Below are 20,184 nucleotides of genomic sequence, written 5' to 3'. Positions count from 1 at the left end.
AATTTAATTTAGATCAGCTGACATTTTGCAATTTTTAAAAAAATACACTACTATTAAGACATAATTCAAATGTATGGCTAAAAATGAAAACACAAAATCAAAATATTTACACTTCAAACTTTTTAAAAGCTAAGACATTTAATGTTCAATATTACTTTTGCATTTTAATGCCTATGTTGATACAAGGTTGATAGAAGGTAATGTCCCAAATCAGAGGTAAAATATCTGTATTAGACTGCATTCTTGTGCTTTTATGAAATATTCAAGTTACCGAGTACAAGTAACCTCATAGCACATATGAGGTTTTTTAAAAAATAAATGGCTTATTTTTCTATTATTTTCCATTCCTTCCCTTGAATAATGGCCACAGGAAGAAATCCTATGAGAGCATCAGCAGCAATCACAATAATTCTCATCAAGCATCACACCATGGCCGTTTCCACACACGTTAAATAATCCACTTTCAATACGCTTTAGTGCACATTTGTAACTGATTTTCCATGTGTGGAACAAAAAACCCACTTCTAAAGGATAACTAAAGTGCATTGAAAGTGCATTATTCAATGTGTGTGGAAACGGCCCATGTTTCTACTCTTCTCACCCTCATATCCTACGCACACACTGCACACTTCATACACACCCACCCTGTGGTAAATATGCTTTCTTCTAAGCCTGTGGCCTTTCACATTTCATTAGTTAGAACTACAGAGGATGATAGGAAGAAAAGAGAGCGCAAGGGAAAAAGAGATGTTGCCCGTGCATGTATGGCAGTAGCTGGATTTGTGCTTAGCAGAAAGAACTCATCCCTCAAGAACACGGCAACGTTTAATGAGCACAGATTACTGGAATGAAACTCTGACTTCTCTGCCCTTCTGTGGCTGGCAAGGACGCCAGTTGTCAACCATGGGGCACAGCGGCTCATTCTCATCATAGAAGGAAAGGGAACGGATTTTGTCAATCTAAAGGACAAAAAAAAGAGCCAGGCATAAATTAGTAGTCTGCTAAGTATTAGTATAAAGACTGCAAGCTTCAGCTATGGTGTATCAGCTGGAAAGTCCTTCCTCTTTTTGTGTGGCAAGAAGGACTGAGGATGTGTGTGTACAGGGCAGATTTCCAGATAGGTCTTCCGTTCCGGGTACGATTTATCTTTTTGCCCTTTGCTAGTTGATGTAACAGTTTAATTGTTAATTATAATTCCATCAATCGCCTTGGCATCACAACTGTTTTTCTCTTGTTAAAAAAAAATAGGTCAATCTGGGGTGAGAAAAGCATTTAAAAAGATGAGAGCATTTGTTTTGTATGCGGAAAGTCCCGGGTTCAGACCTTGATACCCCTGTGAAAAAAATCTCAAGCACCAAGACTATCTTGTCTGAGAGAACGAACAGCTGCTACAAGTCAGAGTAGGCAAAACTGAATCTAAGGCAGCTTCGTACCTTCATACGTTAAGTAAAAATGTGTTAAGAATGTACTGCGGCTAGTGATGTGCTTGATACCCAAACTAGAAAATAGACTGGTTAGAGTAGTTTTGTGTCTGATACTGTATGTTTAAAATAGCATGGCAAGTCTCTAAAACACTGGCAATATGTGTTTTTCAAGACAGTTGGAAAGTTTGGCTAAACAAACATAAGCATGAGATTTATTCAGTTATAGACGGGATCTCTCTTTAAGTCCTCTCAGATGCAGCCACCAAGGTTCATCTACGTATAGGTCACAGTGACTAAGTGGTTGGGCTACAAATTAGCACTCTGTTGGTTTAAATCCCACTACCGCCATGAGCTCAGTAGGTAGCCACTCCTCTCAGCACCAGCTCCTCAGCTGCATTCTGGGGATAATAATAACACTAACTTTGTCTAAAAGAATGGTATATAAGTGCAGTTATTATTATTATTATTGATATATTTATTCAGCTTTAACTCCAAATTTAAGAACAACTGATGGACTTTATTATGCAGATCTCATGCACACATGAATCGCTCTCATGTGTGACATAGTTAATGCAATGTGATATTTACTGGTTAGAAATATCCTTTGGAGATAATTTTGGGTTGCATTGGGATAGGGGAAGCAAAGAAGTCCCATTCCCTTTCCTCAGCAGAGATTTACTGGAGGATTCAACCCAGTATGTATTAATAGTTGATTCTGAATTCAATTTAAAAAGGTGAGAAATGCCTGATGCTTTTTTCTGATTCCTGTCGGCTTAGCCATAGTCCAACACATCACATGTGAACTCATGTTTTACAGCTATATTGAGTGACTATAATTTCCCATGGTAAACTCAGTACTGATATGGTTGGAACAAACAGAATTCGTTTTCTGATTAATACAAAATCTGCAGCAAAAATATCTACCTGTTCCTTGCTGACGGTTACAGGCTGTTTCAGAACAATCCAGATGACACATTCAAGCAGAGGAGGAGTAGTCAGTGATCCAAGATAGGTCCAGAAATCATGGCAGGCAGGCAGGAGACCCGTGGGATCAAAGTTTGTGAAGGCAGCCTGCTTGCCCTAGAGCAGATGAAATAGTTTGATAAGATAACCTACTGTGTGATTAGATGATGCAGACATACCTTGACAGCAATTATGATATTTGGAAGGGAGGCTCCTTCCAAAAGTAAAGTGTGCAAGTATTGGAGGAGGTGGAGGAAGAAGGATAAGGAGGCCAGAGCTTGAAACTAGCTCCTGTGCATTTAAAAACTGCATGGCAATTGGCAGGTACATATTCTATAGTCATTGTAACAGGAAAAATTGTACCTCTGAGGTGTTTCACAAGCCTCAAGCACACATGAGTATCTTGGGATTATTGCCAGTGATGGATTATAAAATGCTTTAAAAAGACAATCTAGTAAGAGCACATCCACCTTCTTTGGAACTGTTGGTGATTATATGGGCCAAATAAAATTCTGAGAGTAATGGCAGGCTGGGTTCCCCCCTTTCAAATAAACAATATTCCTCAATATAGCTGAATAAAGAGAAACAGAGCTGAAAGCAGTGTTACGAGTGCTTGTTGCATGAATAGTTTTTCTTATCTAGGAAAGATTATGAAGGTGTCACTATTCAGCTAAAATACAGATGCTAAGAAGCCAAAAGCAACGTCCTTATAGTTTTGTACTTTGAGAGAAAACAGAGCCGCACAATGCTATAACACCTAGCTGCCTCAGAGAAAGAAGCATTACCTTGTGTTTAATGGAGCCCAGTGCATCAACAACTTTCTGTATTCCAGGACAGGCACTTCCTACCTGTAAGGCATGAAGAGAAAGCTACATATGAGCACATATGTAATTATACTATGCCTGAAGACTTAAGTTTAAACATCTTATCCATAGCTGTTTACCTCAGCTTGACAGGAGTTAATCTATCAGTTAGATTTTAAAAACTGTTTTGAAACTTCTTGCCCTGGTCATATATACATTTAAATGTAGTAAATCTCATTGTTTTTAGTGGGGCATAGTTCCAAGTAAGAGTAATTTCATGTAACATTTTATAACCAGGAACAGAATAATTATGTATACAGAAACTGTGAGATACGTATGGACAATAGTGGTAGAGGATAAAATTAGAGTTTTGTCATATTTCTACTGAAAGACTTTCTGAGTATTACCTTTGTGTATTATAAAAGGAAAAGTGGTAGATCCAATGTGTGTACCTAGTATAACTTATGCAATGACTGAGTGTTATGTACTCATCAAACTTGAACACTTGGAAACAAACTTCTCAGAACAGCAACAGTTACACTCTTCTAAGCCCATAGATTTCAGTGGATTTAAAAGACTGTAACTCTGCTTAGGACTGCACTGTAAGCATATTTAAGATCAAAACCTCAATAATTTGCATATATGATGGTTAATAGTGCAAAAATGAAATTATATGGGTCTTCTGAAGTACGTGGTGCGGCTCAGTGGCACGAGTCATCTGGATCTGTTTGCTCTGCAAGTATCTTCATAACATGCACCGGCTTGTATCCTGCCGCTACACTCAGCAAAGTGTGAGGCTCTCCTCCAGCATAAGGAGCCTTCCTCAGACACTCTTCCACCAGAAGAAGCATCACTTCCATTGGTGGAAGGCTCATTTGGCTGCAGAACGACTTTGCTGAGTGGAGTGATAAGGTACAAGACGCTGTGTCTTTGCTTCTAGCACACAGACAGTGCATTGTTTTGACTGATTTGTATTGTCACAGCAGCTGCATCACAGCAACTTTTTGTCTCCTTCTGACCCTATGATTTTAAATTGTTGTGTTCAGGTCTCAGAAGACAACAAAGGATTAAAATAAAATGAACACAATATAGATACATTTAATGGCTCTGGAAGAGTGAATTTTTCTTGTAGATTAGAGATAAATCACCTTGGAGAAAAACTTCTGTGAAGTCAGCAAGGACGGCAAGATTAAGGGACTAACCTTCAAAAACACGCCCAACACAGCCAAGCCATCAGGATGCTTCACAGCCTCTGCAAATTTACCATACTTTGTGTTCCAGTGAACCAAATGAAGCTGGGAGTAAGAGAAATGCAAAAAAGGAAGGGAGGAAGGACTTTGTTAGAAAAGGCTTTCTTTAACTAAAAAGTCATATAGATATTTTACTGTGACACATTAAAAATAAAGAACCACTCTTAACGTGTTCAACCAGTGATTTGCTTCCCCATGGAGTAGAAATGCAAATATACAGATTATTTGTGTTGTGCTCTTACACCATTCAGACAGTGTCTAAATGCACAAACCTAGATGTGTAAAAAGATAAAAATACTTATTAGAAACAGTAGTAAAAATATCATGTTTACACTCCATGCCCAGATCATATTCAACTCCTGTAGAAAATTTTTAAAAAATATTAATTATTGAAGAAAAAGAAGAACATAACAAGAGCCTTGCTGGATCAAAACAGCTGCCCACCATCCTGATTCACACAGTTGCCAAGCAGTTGTCCTGGAGGACCAAAGGTTGCAGCTTGTGACCAAAGGGAAAGATGAACTGGTGACACCACTGTAAAGACCCTGCTCCTAGCCATAAAGGATATTACTACAGTTGGGGGTGGAGGGACTGGCACAAAGCAGCACCACTCCTGATTAACTTAGTGTGCAAGAAGGATCATATGCTACATAGTCTTATCCTACTACGTGTGTGCAGTTTTTTCAAGCCCAGTTTTGACTTGGACCATTTCTAAAGCATTTTTCTGAATATCTAATGTAGACATGGTCAGAAGGATGCTCTCAGAAGATGAAAAAGAGGTCTTACCTCTGCGTCATATTTCACACTATCCACTGAGTGCTCAGATCCTTGACCTTCACGGGATCCCCAGTGAATGTGGAACTGAATCAGCCTGTAAGTTCCTTCAAGCGGGCCCCCTTTCAGCACTGCAAGTCAAATAAGCCACAACAAATCTTAATTCCTCTTATAATGAAGCCTAACTTTAAAACACAATTCAGGCCTCCTTACTAATATTTATGGTTAGTTACCCATATGCTTCCAGCTTTTCAAAGACATGTCCATTATTTACTTGTGACTAATGTTGCCCACAATTAATATGCTATAATGTATCTAGTGAGGAGTTCAGTGTTTTCAATTATAAACTTTAACTTGATATTCAAATATGCTATAAGCCCTCCTGTGATTATAGATTATAAACTGCTCAAATAATACATTTTCTTTTTTTCCCTCCAGAACTTACTTTCTTGTTTCAGCTTTTATAGATGCTGTAATGTCTAGTTGTGTCCCGAATTAGTCTTTTCCAAGTATATGATCCATGGCTGGCTACCCAAATGCATGGGAGGGAAGGTGGCATGGTATAGCCCCATCTCATCAGATCTCAGAAGCTCAGCAGGGTCAGTCCTTGGATGGGAGACCACCAAGGAAGACTCGGCAGAGGAAGGCACTGGCAAACCACCGCTGCTTCTCCCTTGCCTTGGAACCCCCTTGCTGGGGTTGCCATAAGTCAGTTATGACTTAACGGCACATTACACACACACACACACACACAAATGGACATAACATTCCAATCCTGAGAAACATGGACATAATTAAATCCCATTGAAATTAATGGGGCTGAAACATAACTGTATTGCCTTCTCAAATGTATGTGCAGTTTCATTTCTTGAAGAATCTGGTAAGGATACTTTGAAGACTGCATAAGTGTACAGACCCAAAACATGTTCTGAAATCTAAAATGGGCCTATTGACAGATTGTGCTGCCTCCAAAGAAAACAATTAGATCAGTATTGCTGGACACCAATTAAATAGGATTCATTACACAATAGCTCATGTCTTGCTAATTTATATTGTTGCTTCTAACACTTATTTGTTAGACATCTCAATAGTTACAACATCTCAGTAGTTGCCAAAGAAATAGGTTTAAATTAAATCTAGTGTGAGGAAGAAATCTGTTAGCTATTTTTTCTTAATCATTAATAGGGATTGCTTTACTGCCTACCATATCTTAACAACCACACAGAAACCTCATTATTCTCTGTTATGTATTGCTTATTTCGTACACAGAAAGCATTAACCCCATGCCATAGGGTAGAAGTCTGACATGCTTATCTACAGACTTTAACATTTTTTTCATACAACCACTGAGGACTGGTCCACACCATGCACATTATGTTCTCTCCTCATTTGGGGAGTGACAGTAGCTCAGTGGAGGAGCACATATTTTGCATCCCAGAAGTCCTCAGCTTCATTCCCTAGCATCTCCAACTAAAGAATCTCAGGTAGCAGATGTGGGCAAAGATGTTCCTCTACATGAAACCCTGGACAGCTGCTGCCAGCTGGAGCAGACATTGACAATACTGAGCTAGGTATACCAATCATGGGATCCAATGATGGTATTCCTGTCTTTTTCCTTTCTGGTGGTGAAGATGGAATAAGAACTCTAGAATTAATAGTTTATAACTGAGTAAGAGCCACACTGATTTCTCAGGTCATTTTGCTATTGTATGAAATTCTAGCCAGTGCTGAAGTCATTAGATCATCCGAACAGTAACAATGTGAAGCCAAGGCATGTGAGCAATGCCAAGCTGAGAACAAAATCTATCATTCTTAACCTTGATGAGAGTACAGAAGAGTTATGCCCAAATCCACAGAACTGCTCTTGTGACTTCCCAGAACAGACTGCGACACAGGAATCCAAATAAGGCAACACATGTTGTATCCAAGTGAGTTCCTCAATGAAGAATGTTTTCCTTGCACAGCAGCCTTTCACCCAGGCCAATCTATCTTCATCTGCATGTAGATCAGTTCCTCACAGGACACCTCACTATACAACTGAGAGCTTTAAAAGGTCTTATTAAAGATAATACTGACCTTGAGAAAAAATTACAACCCCAGTAATTAAAATGACAGATTGCTTTTTGACCTAGTTCAAACACTGGAATGAAGACTTCTGTTCTACGTACTATAAACAAAGAGGAAATAGGAGAAAAGATCTTTGACTGATAACAGTGTCTGTCATTACTTTGCATTCATTTATATGCACACTCATCATGTACAACGTGCAATGATTTATTATATAAGCACACATGGTTTTACGCAAACATACACACACAAATGTAACTTAAGTGGACAGCAAAATAAATAATTTCCCCCAAATATCCCAGGCTTGAGTGTATTGTTCTACTGATGAGATGAGACAGACTAATAAGGATATTAAAGGATTAAGTGCTGTTGTCCCTAACTAACACAGAGACCGTTATTGATGAGTTCAATCAGGGTGACTTCTAATCACTCTCCAACAGCCTATATACAGTGCAGAAGATTGTATTTTGGGAAACATTTCTTTCTAAAAATATGCTATCTCCCATAGCCTATGTTCAGATAACCACTTGGCTCTGTCTGATTATAGACAGAACCTCAGATTCGGAATGTTTTAACCAGAGTCCCTGGTTCAGAACCTCCAGAACAAGTTAGGCCACCATGAAACCTTCTGATATACCACTCGCCCTAAAAAACATCTGAGTAGTTTCTTTTGATAAACACCCATTTAAAAAATGTCAGCTGGGGACACTGAGAAAGCAAGAAGGGCTGTTCCAAGGAGATAACATTAACAACATACATCCTGCTTTCCTCAAACGCCCCCTTTTTTACACATACTGCATTTTGGCATTTTGCCAGGGATTATGACTTGCCTTGAATGAACTATTCTACATAATCTGGGGAAATGGGGAGAAAGCCTACTTTCACCTGGGTATCCTGAATCTTCCCAGGGTATAGGTAATTTAAGGATGTTTCTTACGCAATAGTGTTCCACTTCTGGTACCTTAACCTTCTCCCTGCCCTCCGACCTAAACATATGTTATGAGAAGGAACATATATCTGTTTGATTAATGTACATATTCTTGCTTAGCCATGGTTTCTTACATAAATAGTACACACAATAAAACAGATATATTTGCTTAACACACATGACACTGTACATGTGATCTCTGTGTAATTTTCTTACAAAAAATTAGAAAGTTAACATGTGAAGCAACTCTTATAAACTATGAAAGTTTGCAAACATATCTTCAGGTACATACATAGAAGCATGCACATATACATTCAATATTTACTTATTTATGGCATCTCTAACAAGGATGGGAGAGAGGGGGAGGGATTAACTTCTTCTCAGTAGTGCATATATTCTGATTGCAGTGGGACTGAGAGCCAAGCTACAAGTGACACCTTACACAGGTTGGACACTTGTTAGCTTCCCTCAAGTTTTGATGGGAAATGTAGGCGTCCTGGTTGTACAGCTTGGCTCTCCATTACAGCTGCAAGACCAGGATGCTTACATTTCCCATCAAAACTTGAGGGAAGCTGACAAGTGTCCAACCTGTGTCAGGCGTCACTTGTAGCTTGGCTCTTACTTCCAAGTAAGGATGTTTACCATTTGACTTCATTTGGTGACATTTTAATACTGAATGTTTCTTTAAGGAAATATATTTTTGTTATGTTCAATACAACACACATTTGCAATCAAGAACAGTCAAAAAGTTAACTAAAAGTTATGTTAATCAGTTATATTAAGAGAAGCTGAAATATTGTAGTAATAATGAATTAAGGAGCCTTTCCTTTTTGATCATTAACTTTTATTACTGAATGTTGAGAAGGAGATATGCATTAAGTATGTGTAGTATACACATACTTAATGTAGTATATGTGTAGTATAGAGGGATAATATATAGTAATCAGATTTAATAAAGGTTGTAATCTCCATTGCTATATTGACAAACATTGAAAAAGATTAAGTTTTTGTGTACTCTGTATTCTAACAACTCTTGCAGCGAATAGTTGTAAAATCTTCTTGATCTTATTATTTCTTCCCCTCTCCTTTTTTCTTTCTGTATCCTTTATTTTGATAAAATAAAATTTAACAACAAGAATAGTCAAATAAAATGAAATATATAGGAGCAATCTGTTTATCAAAGGAAAAATAGGGACTAAAAATCTGATTGGGAAAAAGTCATGGATGAATCTTGCTGTTTATGGGTTGCCTTTTGCCTCTCCTGGCCCCCCATAAGATGAGGGTTGCTAACTCCAGCCTGAGAAATTCCTGGAGATTTGAGGGTAGAGCTTGAGCAGGGCAGAGTTTAGGAAGGGGTCTTAGCTGGGATGTGAGTCCAACCTCTGCCACTCACATTTTCTCCAAAGGGAACTGATCTGTTTAGTCTGGAGACCAGCTGTAATTCCAGGAGAACTCCAGGCTCCACCTGGAGGATGGGAACCTTGCATAAGATACCTGTTTATATTCACAGATGCTTAGACATATCTGGCTGCTCATTAACAGGCTGAGGAAAATTTCAAAAACATACTGAAGTATAGAAGGGTGGGCTCTCCTTGGCTGACACCCAAACACTATATCAAAGAGTTCAGACAGGGTGAGGCTTAACGCCTGGCAAACTGTCAATATTCAGTGGGTTCTAGTAATGAATACTTGGGGAGCTGTTCCATAATTTTATCATCAAAAAACATATATTCTGTCTTATCAAGGCCTCCAACTGACAACTTTAGAAGAAGTGCTTTGAAATGATAATAACTATTTTCCTCCTGCAACACTCAACTATTTGAATACTTCAACATATGGACATTAAATGTTTAAATAAATAAATGTTTAAATAAAACAGTACCGTGAACCATTAATGAAAATGTGAACAAAGTGCACCTATTTTAGTGCATCTTGCAATCTTTTGCAGAATTCTCTACCCGCTCCCCACCACCCAGCTCCCACTACAGGAAACTGCGGTGGTGGGAACTGGGGGGAACTGGTAGAGAATTCCGTGAAAGATTTCAAGAAAGCTTGTGGAACACCTTTTCCCAGACAGTACACTGACAAACATAAGGACAAGAGGGAAATGCAATCCTTTCAATACTATATATGATTTAACAAATTAATGCACTGTATTGATTTTCTATCATTTGAAGATTTATAGCATTTCTGAGGCTGTACTAGAAATCATTAGATGTTAAAGGTGTGCTTTTAAATGCCAAGTGCCAAATCCTACCTACCATGGTGCTAGGAAGAAGGGACTGAACAGATGAGTTCATGCATCAAAGTTCCAATAATAACATTTTAATTTTCTTAAATTTCATCTTCTCAGCAAAGCAAAGGCCACTTCCTAAAGCAAATCCTAAATTATTTTATTTTTAAATGAGGAACAGTGTTTACTATAATGTTCATAATAATTACTGTTCTGATGGATTTTATACTAATGAAAGCAGAGCCATATCAGTAGTTGATAAACACACTATATATCTATCATAAGATATAACTATATCTATTACAAGAAAATACATTTTCTAAAATGTTTTCAAATGTCATTAAGATAAAATAGCTGCAGAATTTTGCTTCTGTCAAAGAGAATTGTTACTGTAAAGCACCTTAGTGTTTCAATAAGGAAGTTGCCAGATATTTAAATGACTGATTTGGGGTTCAGCAACCTGTCTCAAAAACTTTATGGGCCATTGTTTTGAGCGCACCCTACAGCAAAAAAAAAAAAAAATCAATCCTGTGATGTTTCACTTTATTTAAAATGTTTATATCTCTCCTTATCTCCTTAGACTCAAGGCAGCCAACAAAGCAACGATTTGTAAGTGCATAAAACACAATGCAACAATCTGCCCAGTCAGATCTCACAACCAATTTATCCTCTACCAAGTGCCCTTCAACATACAACCATTTCACATGCCTTCCTGAATGCGGGGAGTGAAGGCTCCCTCTGCACCCATTCTGGAAAGCCATTTCAAAGAACTGGTCCTGCCCAGAAAAAAAATGCAACCTTCAGAAAAAGTGCAACACATCACCAGCAGCCAAACTCTTTGCCTTCTCAAGCAGCATCACCTCCAGCTTGTCTGGACTAAGCTCCAGCTTGTTCACTTTCAGCTACTGACCACAAACTCAGGACACTGGTCTCAGACCTTTATGGCCATCTATGGAGGCTTAAATAGTGATCTAGAAAGCTGGGCGCCACCCGCGTATTGGAGACAACAACCCACACTGAAGCTCTGGGTGATCTCAGCCAAAGGCTAAACATAAAGGCTAAAGAACACCGGGGTAAAATGGACTCTTAATTAATTTGTTATCAACCCTCTAATGGGCATAAAACACATCTTAGAGAAAACACAGTGGGCAATAAGGAATATCCCCCATAGATTTGGATATTTGAACTTCTTCAAGTAAAAGCAGTATATCAATATATTAAATAAGTGATACATTTGTAACTTGCATCTATTTATCTTGCATCAAGGAATATAACTTATGGTTGCATCCATTCTGCTCACAATGGTGCTTTCTTCTGGCATTAGGGGCTTCGTACTGATGGAAGAAGCTCTTCCACTAATACTCCTGTAAACGGAATGGGTCCACGGGATAAAACCTACACTTTTAAAATACATTTTATTTCTACTTATTGTTTCCCACTATGTGACATCCCCTACAAATTTACGTTGCCATCTGTTGAGTAATAACAAAGTTTCTTTTGTTTTTGAAGTATCATACGATATGATGTTGGCAATAACAACTAGTATTTCTGTAGTTTGTGATATATAGAATCCCACACTATTATCTGATGTCTTTATGCCTTTGATTTCCCCTATGCAATGAAAATGTAAACAGCTTACTTTTACAAGAGCATTGATGGGACTATATGTTTAAAAATAGCTTGTGCTAAGCTTTTAAGGAAATGAAATCTACCATATATGCCAATATTGGAGAACTGTAAATAAGCAGCCCAGGAAATTAAATTGGGACAGCTGTACTTTCGTGTCTTATAAAGGAAAAACAGCTAGTTTGCACATCATCTTATGAACACAGGAAACTGTGTTATACAGAGTCAGTCTATTGAGCCCAGTAGGGCCATCTCCATCTGGCTTCAGCCACAAGGCCTCAAACAGAGTTAAAGAGTTCCAGGTTCTGCTACCTGGAACTCTTTAACTGCAAGAACCTTCAATTGAATCTGGACCATGCAAAGCATATGCTCTCCCATAGGGTCTCCCCCACTTTGATACAATTACAAGTGCATGCAGGTAAATTTTCTGCATTGTGGTTTTTTGAAAGCCCATCAAAAATAAAAGTAGCTGCTGCTGAGACTACGTAGCTATGGCTTTCCCCTCCTGTAGTCCACATATGAGCCGCCAAGCTACTCTGCCTGCTTCTGCTCTAGTCCTGTCCTCCTCCACTTCTTCCTCCCACTCTCTGCATACTAAGACTCGCTCACTGCTCAGAATGAAAATGATCTGTGCCTGTGATGCAGTTTCTGACTGAGCCACTCTGCCACGTCTGAAAACTTCCATATGTCCTTCCAATTTGCTGTTTCACAGTAATATTGTATAGAATTAAGTCACACAACAAAGCAGCTAGACATGCTGATCTGGATATTCAGAGGTACTGAGTGTATATTCACAGTGCCCTCCATCAGATGAAGAGAGAGACAGAGAGAGAGAGAGTCTCAGAGAGTCTCCTAATCCTAAGCAAAAAGCAGCAGAACTGAATGAACTAGAACTGAACACTGACAGTCACGCTGTGTATTGCAAAGTATGTCTGCTTAATGCAGAATCTAGTAATCCCTATAGAATTTTGACTCCATTGTTTTAAAAGCAGTTTTCAAGCCCATATGATTAGTGAGGGAAAAAATAGCTGGGTAACTTTCTGTTAAAGCTGGAATAATTCAGAATATTGGGTTGGAACCATCCAGCTTTCCCAGTTACTCTCACCTAATTCCTCTCCTTACTACAACCTTCTCCCATATGACTTTTGTCCATTCAGGTCCCATGATTCTCTACCTTATTATTTTTGGGGGTCAAAGGGGACCTACTCTTTCCTTTCTCACTTGGTGAAAAGCTGGTTGGATCCAGCCCATTGCACCCGTATGAAGCACAGCTCTAAGTGCCTGCCCATAGCTCTCACTCCTTGACAAACCAACACTGCACCAAACATACCTGGTGCCACCTAATCCTCCCCCTCTCCACACAAATAAATGAACTAAAGGACTCAGTGTTCTGAATAATCTCTAATTTTGAAATCAGGGCAAACAATATATGCAATCTGCACAATGTATTGCAAACACTGAACATGTATTTCAGAATTCTGAAGACAAGTCCAATTTGTGTGCACATGTGCACAAAGACAGCCCAGGATAAATTTCATTAATTTCAACATTACATATATCTGCAGTCAATGTTTTTTGGTGTGTCTTAAAGACAGAGTTCAGCTTTACTAAAGGGTCAGATTGCATAGAGCTAGGTGCCTTTTTTGGCTTCATCTCCTGGGTACTACAGGCAACTGGATACCAAAGAAGCTGCGAGTGACAGAACTAAATAGCTATTCCAGCTGAAAAAATTATTCTGCATTTAGCTCTGCACTCACCATGGATCTACTTGTCCAGCAAATACTTACAGTAAAACAGGATTTAAGTATACTTTGGCTAGAGTCCACCAACCATTTTACTTCAGAGTGGCAAAAGAAGCGAGCTTTGGATTGCAGCCTTTGACATGGTTGCAATACTGTTTGGAAAACTCACAAGACAAGCTGTTCCAGGCTCTTTGAATTTGTTTTCAGAACCATTCCCTCAATGACACTGCCAACATGGGAAAAAATAGGGCACTTCTCAAGCAAGTCAAATCAGGCAGTGTCTCGAGAAGGCAGCCACTTCTGATGGTTGTTGTTGGTTTTGTTTTTCATTTTTTTTTAACAGTGGCACCATTTCCTACACTAAAAGCTGATTCACTTTCATTGTAGCAGAGAACTGTGCCACATGCAGCCAGATGAAAACTTATGATGATTAAAGAGCAAATCTAATGGTTACTCATAGGAGTGGCGACATGCATCAGCTTCGCTAACAGTGTTCCAGTGAACATGCGAGTCCTGATCGGAATAGGGGCTAATAAAATGAGGCGTTTTTAATTTGGCTTTGCTCTGCACAGCACATGCTGAAAAGGATGACTAACCAGCCCTTGATGAACTGTGTGGGACTGTAGGAAGAACGTACTGCTGCCTGCATTGAAAAGCTCAGAGGATGCTGAAAGAAAAGAATTTGAACCGAATGCCTGCTTAAAGTTCCCCTCCTCTGGGATAACCTTGGCATGACACATACCCTTGAACACCAGACTTCCCCTTATTTCTGTTTGAAAGAAGGCTGCATATGTAGCATTACCATATGTCTGTACTCCAGAGAACTCTTCCACACAAGTAGTGCTCCCCCCAAATCTTTTACATTTTGATTTTTTGTTTCACCTAGAATCTTAAGCGGCACAAAAATTCAAGCATATATATTGAATGTGGCCAAATTGTTGTCCTTTTTTTTTTTAAATCTCTGTACCCTACCCCTGACCTTCAACCAGAACTATTTTAAATGACGCAGCACATATCAGATAATGTACTGTATTTTCCAGGGGGAAGAATATAAAAACGCAGAGCTGGAAAGGCTGTGAAGTTCAGGCCCTCGAACCCACTGCATAACAACTGGGTTAAACAGAGATCACTCTGCATCGTGCAGACTGAATGCTCTTCCTGAAACGATGTCAATCAAATTAATTTGTATTTGGCTATCAAGAAAATAGAAGGTCAAAAAGAAAAAGTGGTGTTGGATCTGAGCACACGGTTGAAGGGGACAGGGGGAGGTTTCCTCTGATATATTTAGACTAGTATTTGAAAAGCTAATTTATATAACATATGGTGCAGCCTAAACAGAGCTTTCCACATAGGTTAGGAGAAACTTCCAAATAAATACAATTAAGGTTCCCACTCTTTTATGTTGTTATTAGAACACGCTAATTTCTGACTAAAAGCAATACAAGAGAGAGCAAAATACACATTTGCAACACTCAGCCAATCTCCACTAAGGTTTCTTTCCCATTCCTTTTGCTCCCCCAAAGTATTAAACTCTCACGTTCAAAAGGGGAAGCCCCAAGGGGAAACCGAGTGCCTGAAGACTTACCACATTTATCAGCTGAGTCATCAAACTCCACGTTGAAAGAGTGGCCGTTGTTGACTATGTTTTTGGCTGTAGATGGCTCATAAGTGATGCTCAGTGGCTTCAGTGAAGAATCGTACCTGGCAGACTTGGTTTGAATATCAATCGGTGACTGGCGTTGTCCATTGGCAATGGGGAAAGTCTCATGCCAGGTAGAAGGTCCTAGAGAGAAAGCAAGAAAGGACGAGAAAAGAAAAGAAAGCACAAGTGAAGCCCCAGCACAGACTGGAAAGGGAAGTGATTGATAACAAACTCAAAAGAGGCCTTTAATGCCTTAAGTGCAACTGGTAGGCTTTAACATTCATCTCATCAATATTAAATGCAGGGATGAAGCAACCTTGCCATTAGACGCTAACTGCCAGGCGGAGAGGAAAGTTGTTGAAGGCACGGTACAGGAAAATGGGTATCTGTGAGCAGAATTCCATGTTTTGAAGGATTTAGGATTTGGCGAGGGGGATGCTGAGAGGTCTCCCAGAGAAACACTTTACCCTCTTCCCTATAAACTGAGCATAACGAAGGGCTCATTAGGCTCCTGAGAAGTTCCACATGGATATACTTGGAAACCCTTCTGAGACGCACGAGGGCATCAAGCTAGAAAAGAGGGGCCCATGGGGAGAACACAGGATAACAAGGTTATCTCCAGAGCTGTGCCAAGCACTGAGCTAGACCAAAGGACAACAGATTCCCACCAGCTTTCCACTAAGGTTTATTTACTTTTTAAAAATACCCCACCTTTTCCCCAATGAGAGCTCAAGGTGGCTTGTACAATTCTCCCCTCCATTTTAACATCACAACAACCGTGTGAGGCAGGTTAGGTTGAGTGACTAATTGGGCTAAGGTCACCCAGTGACACAGTGGGGATTCGAATCCGGTTCTCCCAGATCCTAGTCTATCTCTCTAACCACTACACTATTCTGGCTCTCAGATATTCTTTTAGCAGCAAGAGGGCCCCTAAAGGAAAGACAGTTTCTCATTTCCATTTTCTCAAAGATGGGAGAAGGCAAAGAACTACCACAACCCATCCTCTCATACTCAACAGGCAGATTTCCTCCTCTCCTGATTCAAGGGATCTCAGCTTCCCAGTTAATACAATTTATGGTTTGGAGCTGGGAAAAGAGCACTGGCAGGCAGTTCCAGGATTGGGTGGCAGGAACCTCGATCCCAGTACCCTCCTAGCAGTGACCAGAAATGTCCCAAGAGGAAACTCTGAATTTTTAGGTGCCATGGTAGAGGATTTAGAGGGAAGGTTTCCTTGTCTCTCAAAGGAAAAGCTTGTGGTGAATATAAAGACACACACTAAGATGGGTTTGAAACATGCAGCATGGTACAGGAGAGCCAGGGAACCTTGGTAGCCCAGATGAACTAGGTCCATGGACAGCAGCATTTGAGTTCAGTAGCACCTTAGAGACCAACAAGGTTTTCAGTGTGTATACTTTCGAGAGTCAAAGCTCCCCTTTTCAGACTATGAAGAGAGCTTTGACTGTAGAAAGCAGATGAAGGGAGATTTGACTCTTGAAAGTTTATATCCTAAAAATCTTTTCGGTCTCTTAGGTGTCACTGGACTCAAATCCTGCAGTACTACTGCAGACCAACATGGCTACTTACCTATGGTCTATGGAGTTTGTCTGAAAGTCTGGGTGTCTAGAGTAGGGATGCCGGGACAGGTCTCCTTTTCCAGCACACCAGAGCTCTCCTATCAGGTACAGGCTGGTATGTTAAAATAGCCTCCGAGCAAGCTGAGCCAAATGGTGCCTCAGGTGCCATGGAGCGGCTGAGGCCAGATCCTGAAGGCAGCAATGTTGGCGATGGGTGTAGGTTCACCCAATGGGTTCAGGCAACCTACATCCACTTTCATCATTGCTGGTTCCAAGCTGAATGGACGCTGCACCACAGGTCCAGCTTGCTCTTGGTCACCCATGAACTTTCCTGGTAAGTTGGAAGGGCCAGTCCACTCGCCGCTGCCTCCTCCCGAGAAAGCTCCAGTCACTACAAGAATGATGTGTCCTATTCCAACCCCCGGCACGCATCCCAGCGGGCATCTCTGCTTCGCATTAACTAATGCGGAATAGCTGTCATCCCTTGAACCGGACGCCGGGCATCGAGCCCCGTTCGGGATGGGGCAGAGCCGGCATCCCAAAGAGCAGCCGCAGCAACAAGCGCCGCGCCAGGTAGCGCCGGCGGCGGCGGAGCGTGCGCGCCCCTTCGGGACCGCAGCCAGCAGCAGGTACCGCGTCGGGGCAAGGCGAGCAGGCAGCGAACCCGCCGCGTCAAGGCGAGCGGCTCGTGGGGGTCAGGCCGGGCGCGGGGGACTCACCGTTGTCCTTGCCGTAGCCCCAGTGACGGGACATGGTGATGGCTCAGGCGTGCTGGTGGTGGAGGTGGAGGTGGCGCCGCGCTCTGCCTGCTCTCGCTCGCCGGCGGTGGTGGCAGCACTCCGGGTCTCGTCAGGGGCTTTTATAGGCTCCGGCCAGCCCCATGCCCCTCACGGACATCGCCGGCGGGAGGGGGAGCGAGCGAGGAGGAGGAGGCTCCCAGCGGAGCGGGGCGCGGTGCTCCGAGCCGGCCGGGGCGGGGGCGGGGAGAGCCGGGCGGGCAGGCAGGCAGCGGCGCGCGGGTTCCTGCTTGCGCTCCTGGGAGCCGCCGCCGCTCTCGTCGCCGGGGCTCCGTTTCCGTCATAGGCGCTGCACCCGCCGCCGCCGCCGCCTCGTCACGCCGCGCCGGAGCCTGACACCGCCGGGAGCCCCGGCAAAGCTGAGGCCCTTTGGCCGGAGGATCGATCGGCTCGGGCCACGGAGGAAGCCGGCAGAGGAGTTCGGAGCTGGCGCCTTCGCCTCGCGTCCCTCCGGGGCCTTCCGCCGGGCTGCGCAAAGCCGCTCATGGCCAGCCTCACGTGCGGGAGCCTGGCTGCTCCGGGAGGCGGGAAAAGCCCTCCCGGCCGGGCGTGACCTTGCGGAGGGAGCGGGCGCGGGGGCGGCCTGGGACAAGGGGCAGCCGGGGGCGGCGGGGACGCGGGGGTCAGGCAGGGTCGCGGGGGGAGCAGCCCGGTCGCCTGGGCCCGAGAGCGCGGAGGGAGCTCGGGCAGTCGCGCTCGCCGTCAGGGCGCAGTGATTCCCCCCTCGGCCTGACCCGTGACCTTGGGGGGCTTCGCAAGCCGCGCTCCGGACTGCCGGAAAAAACACCGGCGTTGATGGGGCCGTTTCCTTGGCTTCTGGGTATGCTCAGAGCCTTTTCACGCCCCAGCTTCCTCTCCTTCATCTCGCAAGCCTCTCTGTGTGTGAACTTACAACCTGCGCTAGTTAGTTGTGTCTGTTTTGTTTTAAGGACGTTCACACAAATAATACAGGAGCAGCTCACGGGTGACTTGTTTGAGAGACTGCTGTGGTGTGCAAGACGAGACCGGCATTTGCTATAGATTTCTGCAGTCTTTTTGTTTTCAAGGATACCCTTGAAAATCCTCAGTGCACCCTTGCAGGGTACTAAGGATGCAGTTCTGCTCCACTACAGAAATCGAGAGCAGCGTTCACATTGGCTGCAGTGGAGGAGGTTAGTTGCCAGGAGCTTGATTAGGCAACGTCCACAATTTCCAACTGTACTTGATCTTTGAAATGTATCGGGCTATCCTCCCAGAAGGAATGTCTGCCCAGGTTGAAGGGCTAGGTGCAACCGAACTGAAGCCAAGTGTGTGGAAGGTCAGCCTGACAGCTGCTAAGTCTCCTTTGGAGGAAGCAGTGTGCCGAACAGAAGTGGAAGGAGGCAGTGCTGAACTCTTCCTATGTGTGCCCTCTAAAACTTCTGCTTCACTGGCTTTACTTTCTCTTGCTTCCCCCTCCATCTGCACACAACCAACAAATGCATCAAGAGGGGAAAACAGCTGAAGGAAGGCTGTTTTGAGTTCAGTAGCACTTTTTCTCTTCCGTGTCCTGTTCATGTTAAACATTGTCCAGTAAGCTCCCACTGGAGCTATCTTAATGGATGGCTGCATTTGTAACTATTAGCGGAGATTATTACGTTTTTGGGCAAAGTGCTATTTATCCTTAGTTTTGTTTTCCTATCTTGACAGCACCTGTGCACAAATAATCTGAAGCTCCGTCTTTCAATTAAAAGCTGTCAGCGTTTCCATACATGCATTTGCACATTGTTTGCCACTGGAGCATTTGCTTCATGCCAAACAAATAAACTTTCCAGTGCTGAGAGGTCCACTGAAGATATTAAAATAAAACACTTGTAGAATGAAAAAAGATGGTTAGCACTCTTCACCTTTGTACTTCATTGCTGAGAATAATAAAGATATGTGATAACAGGTTGTGCAAACACATTTGGGAGAAAATTTACTCGTGGAGCATTATAAATTTTAGCCACGAGTGAGTACTTGACCAAGTAAAACAACTCATGGGCATGTGAGATTTCATGACAAGTCAGCAGTTTTAAAATTATATGTTGTGGCTATGTTGGCTTTGGAAGAGTACTTTGACAATAAACTCTGCTGGTACATGTAATATAATGTAGAAATACACAGGCAAGTAATAGACTCTCTTGCTGTAGGGCCCAACTGAGTTACATAATTATACAACTTGAAGAACTCTGGCATAACATTACAATATATACCAACCATGCAAAGCAGAGTAAGGAGCCATTAGGCCTCTGACTATGAAATAAAAGTGGGTTTTTTTAATGTATGTATTGCTCCCAATAATAAAAAATGAGCCAATTGAAAAAAATTGGGAAGCATTTCTCAAAGTTCTTTGAAGATTAT

General features: G+C 42.0%; 1 protein-coding gene across 1 annotated transcript; it reads right to left on the bottom strand.

The window, feature by feature from the left end:
• Positions 1-586: 586 nt before the first annotated feature.
• CA2 (carbonic anhydrase 2) lies at positions 587-17,951 on the bottom strand. The gene is made up of 7 exons (XM_054984600.1): positions 17,746-17,951; positions 15,396-15,593; positions 5,227-5,345; positions 4,393-4,485; positions 3,173-3,235; positions 2,349-2,504; positions 587-959 (listed from the first exon to the last, which is right to left on the bottom strand). Exons 1-7 carry the CDS (start codon positions 17,777-17,779, stop codon positions 840-842), a joined length of 783 nt encoding a protein of 260 aa, XP_054840575.1. The 5' UTR covers positions 17,780-17,951; the 3' UTR covers positions 587-839.
• Positions 17,952-20,184: the final 2,233 nt, after the last annotated feature.

The sequence above is a fragment of the Eublepharis macularius genome, chromosome 7, assembly GCF_028583425.1.
Source record: "Eublepharis macularius isolate TG4126 chromosome 7, MPM_Emac_v1.0, whole genome shotgun sequence".
NCBI classification, from domain to species: Eukaryota; Metazoa; Chordata; class Lepidosauria; order Squamata; family Eublepharidae; genus Eublepharis; species Eublepharis macularius.
The sequence above is the reverse complement of the archived record's forward strand: the minus strand, read 5'-3'. Positions and strand labels throughout refer to the sequence as shown.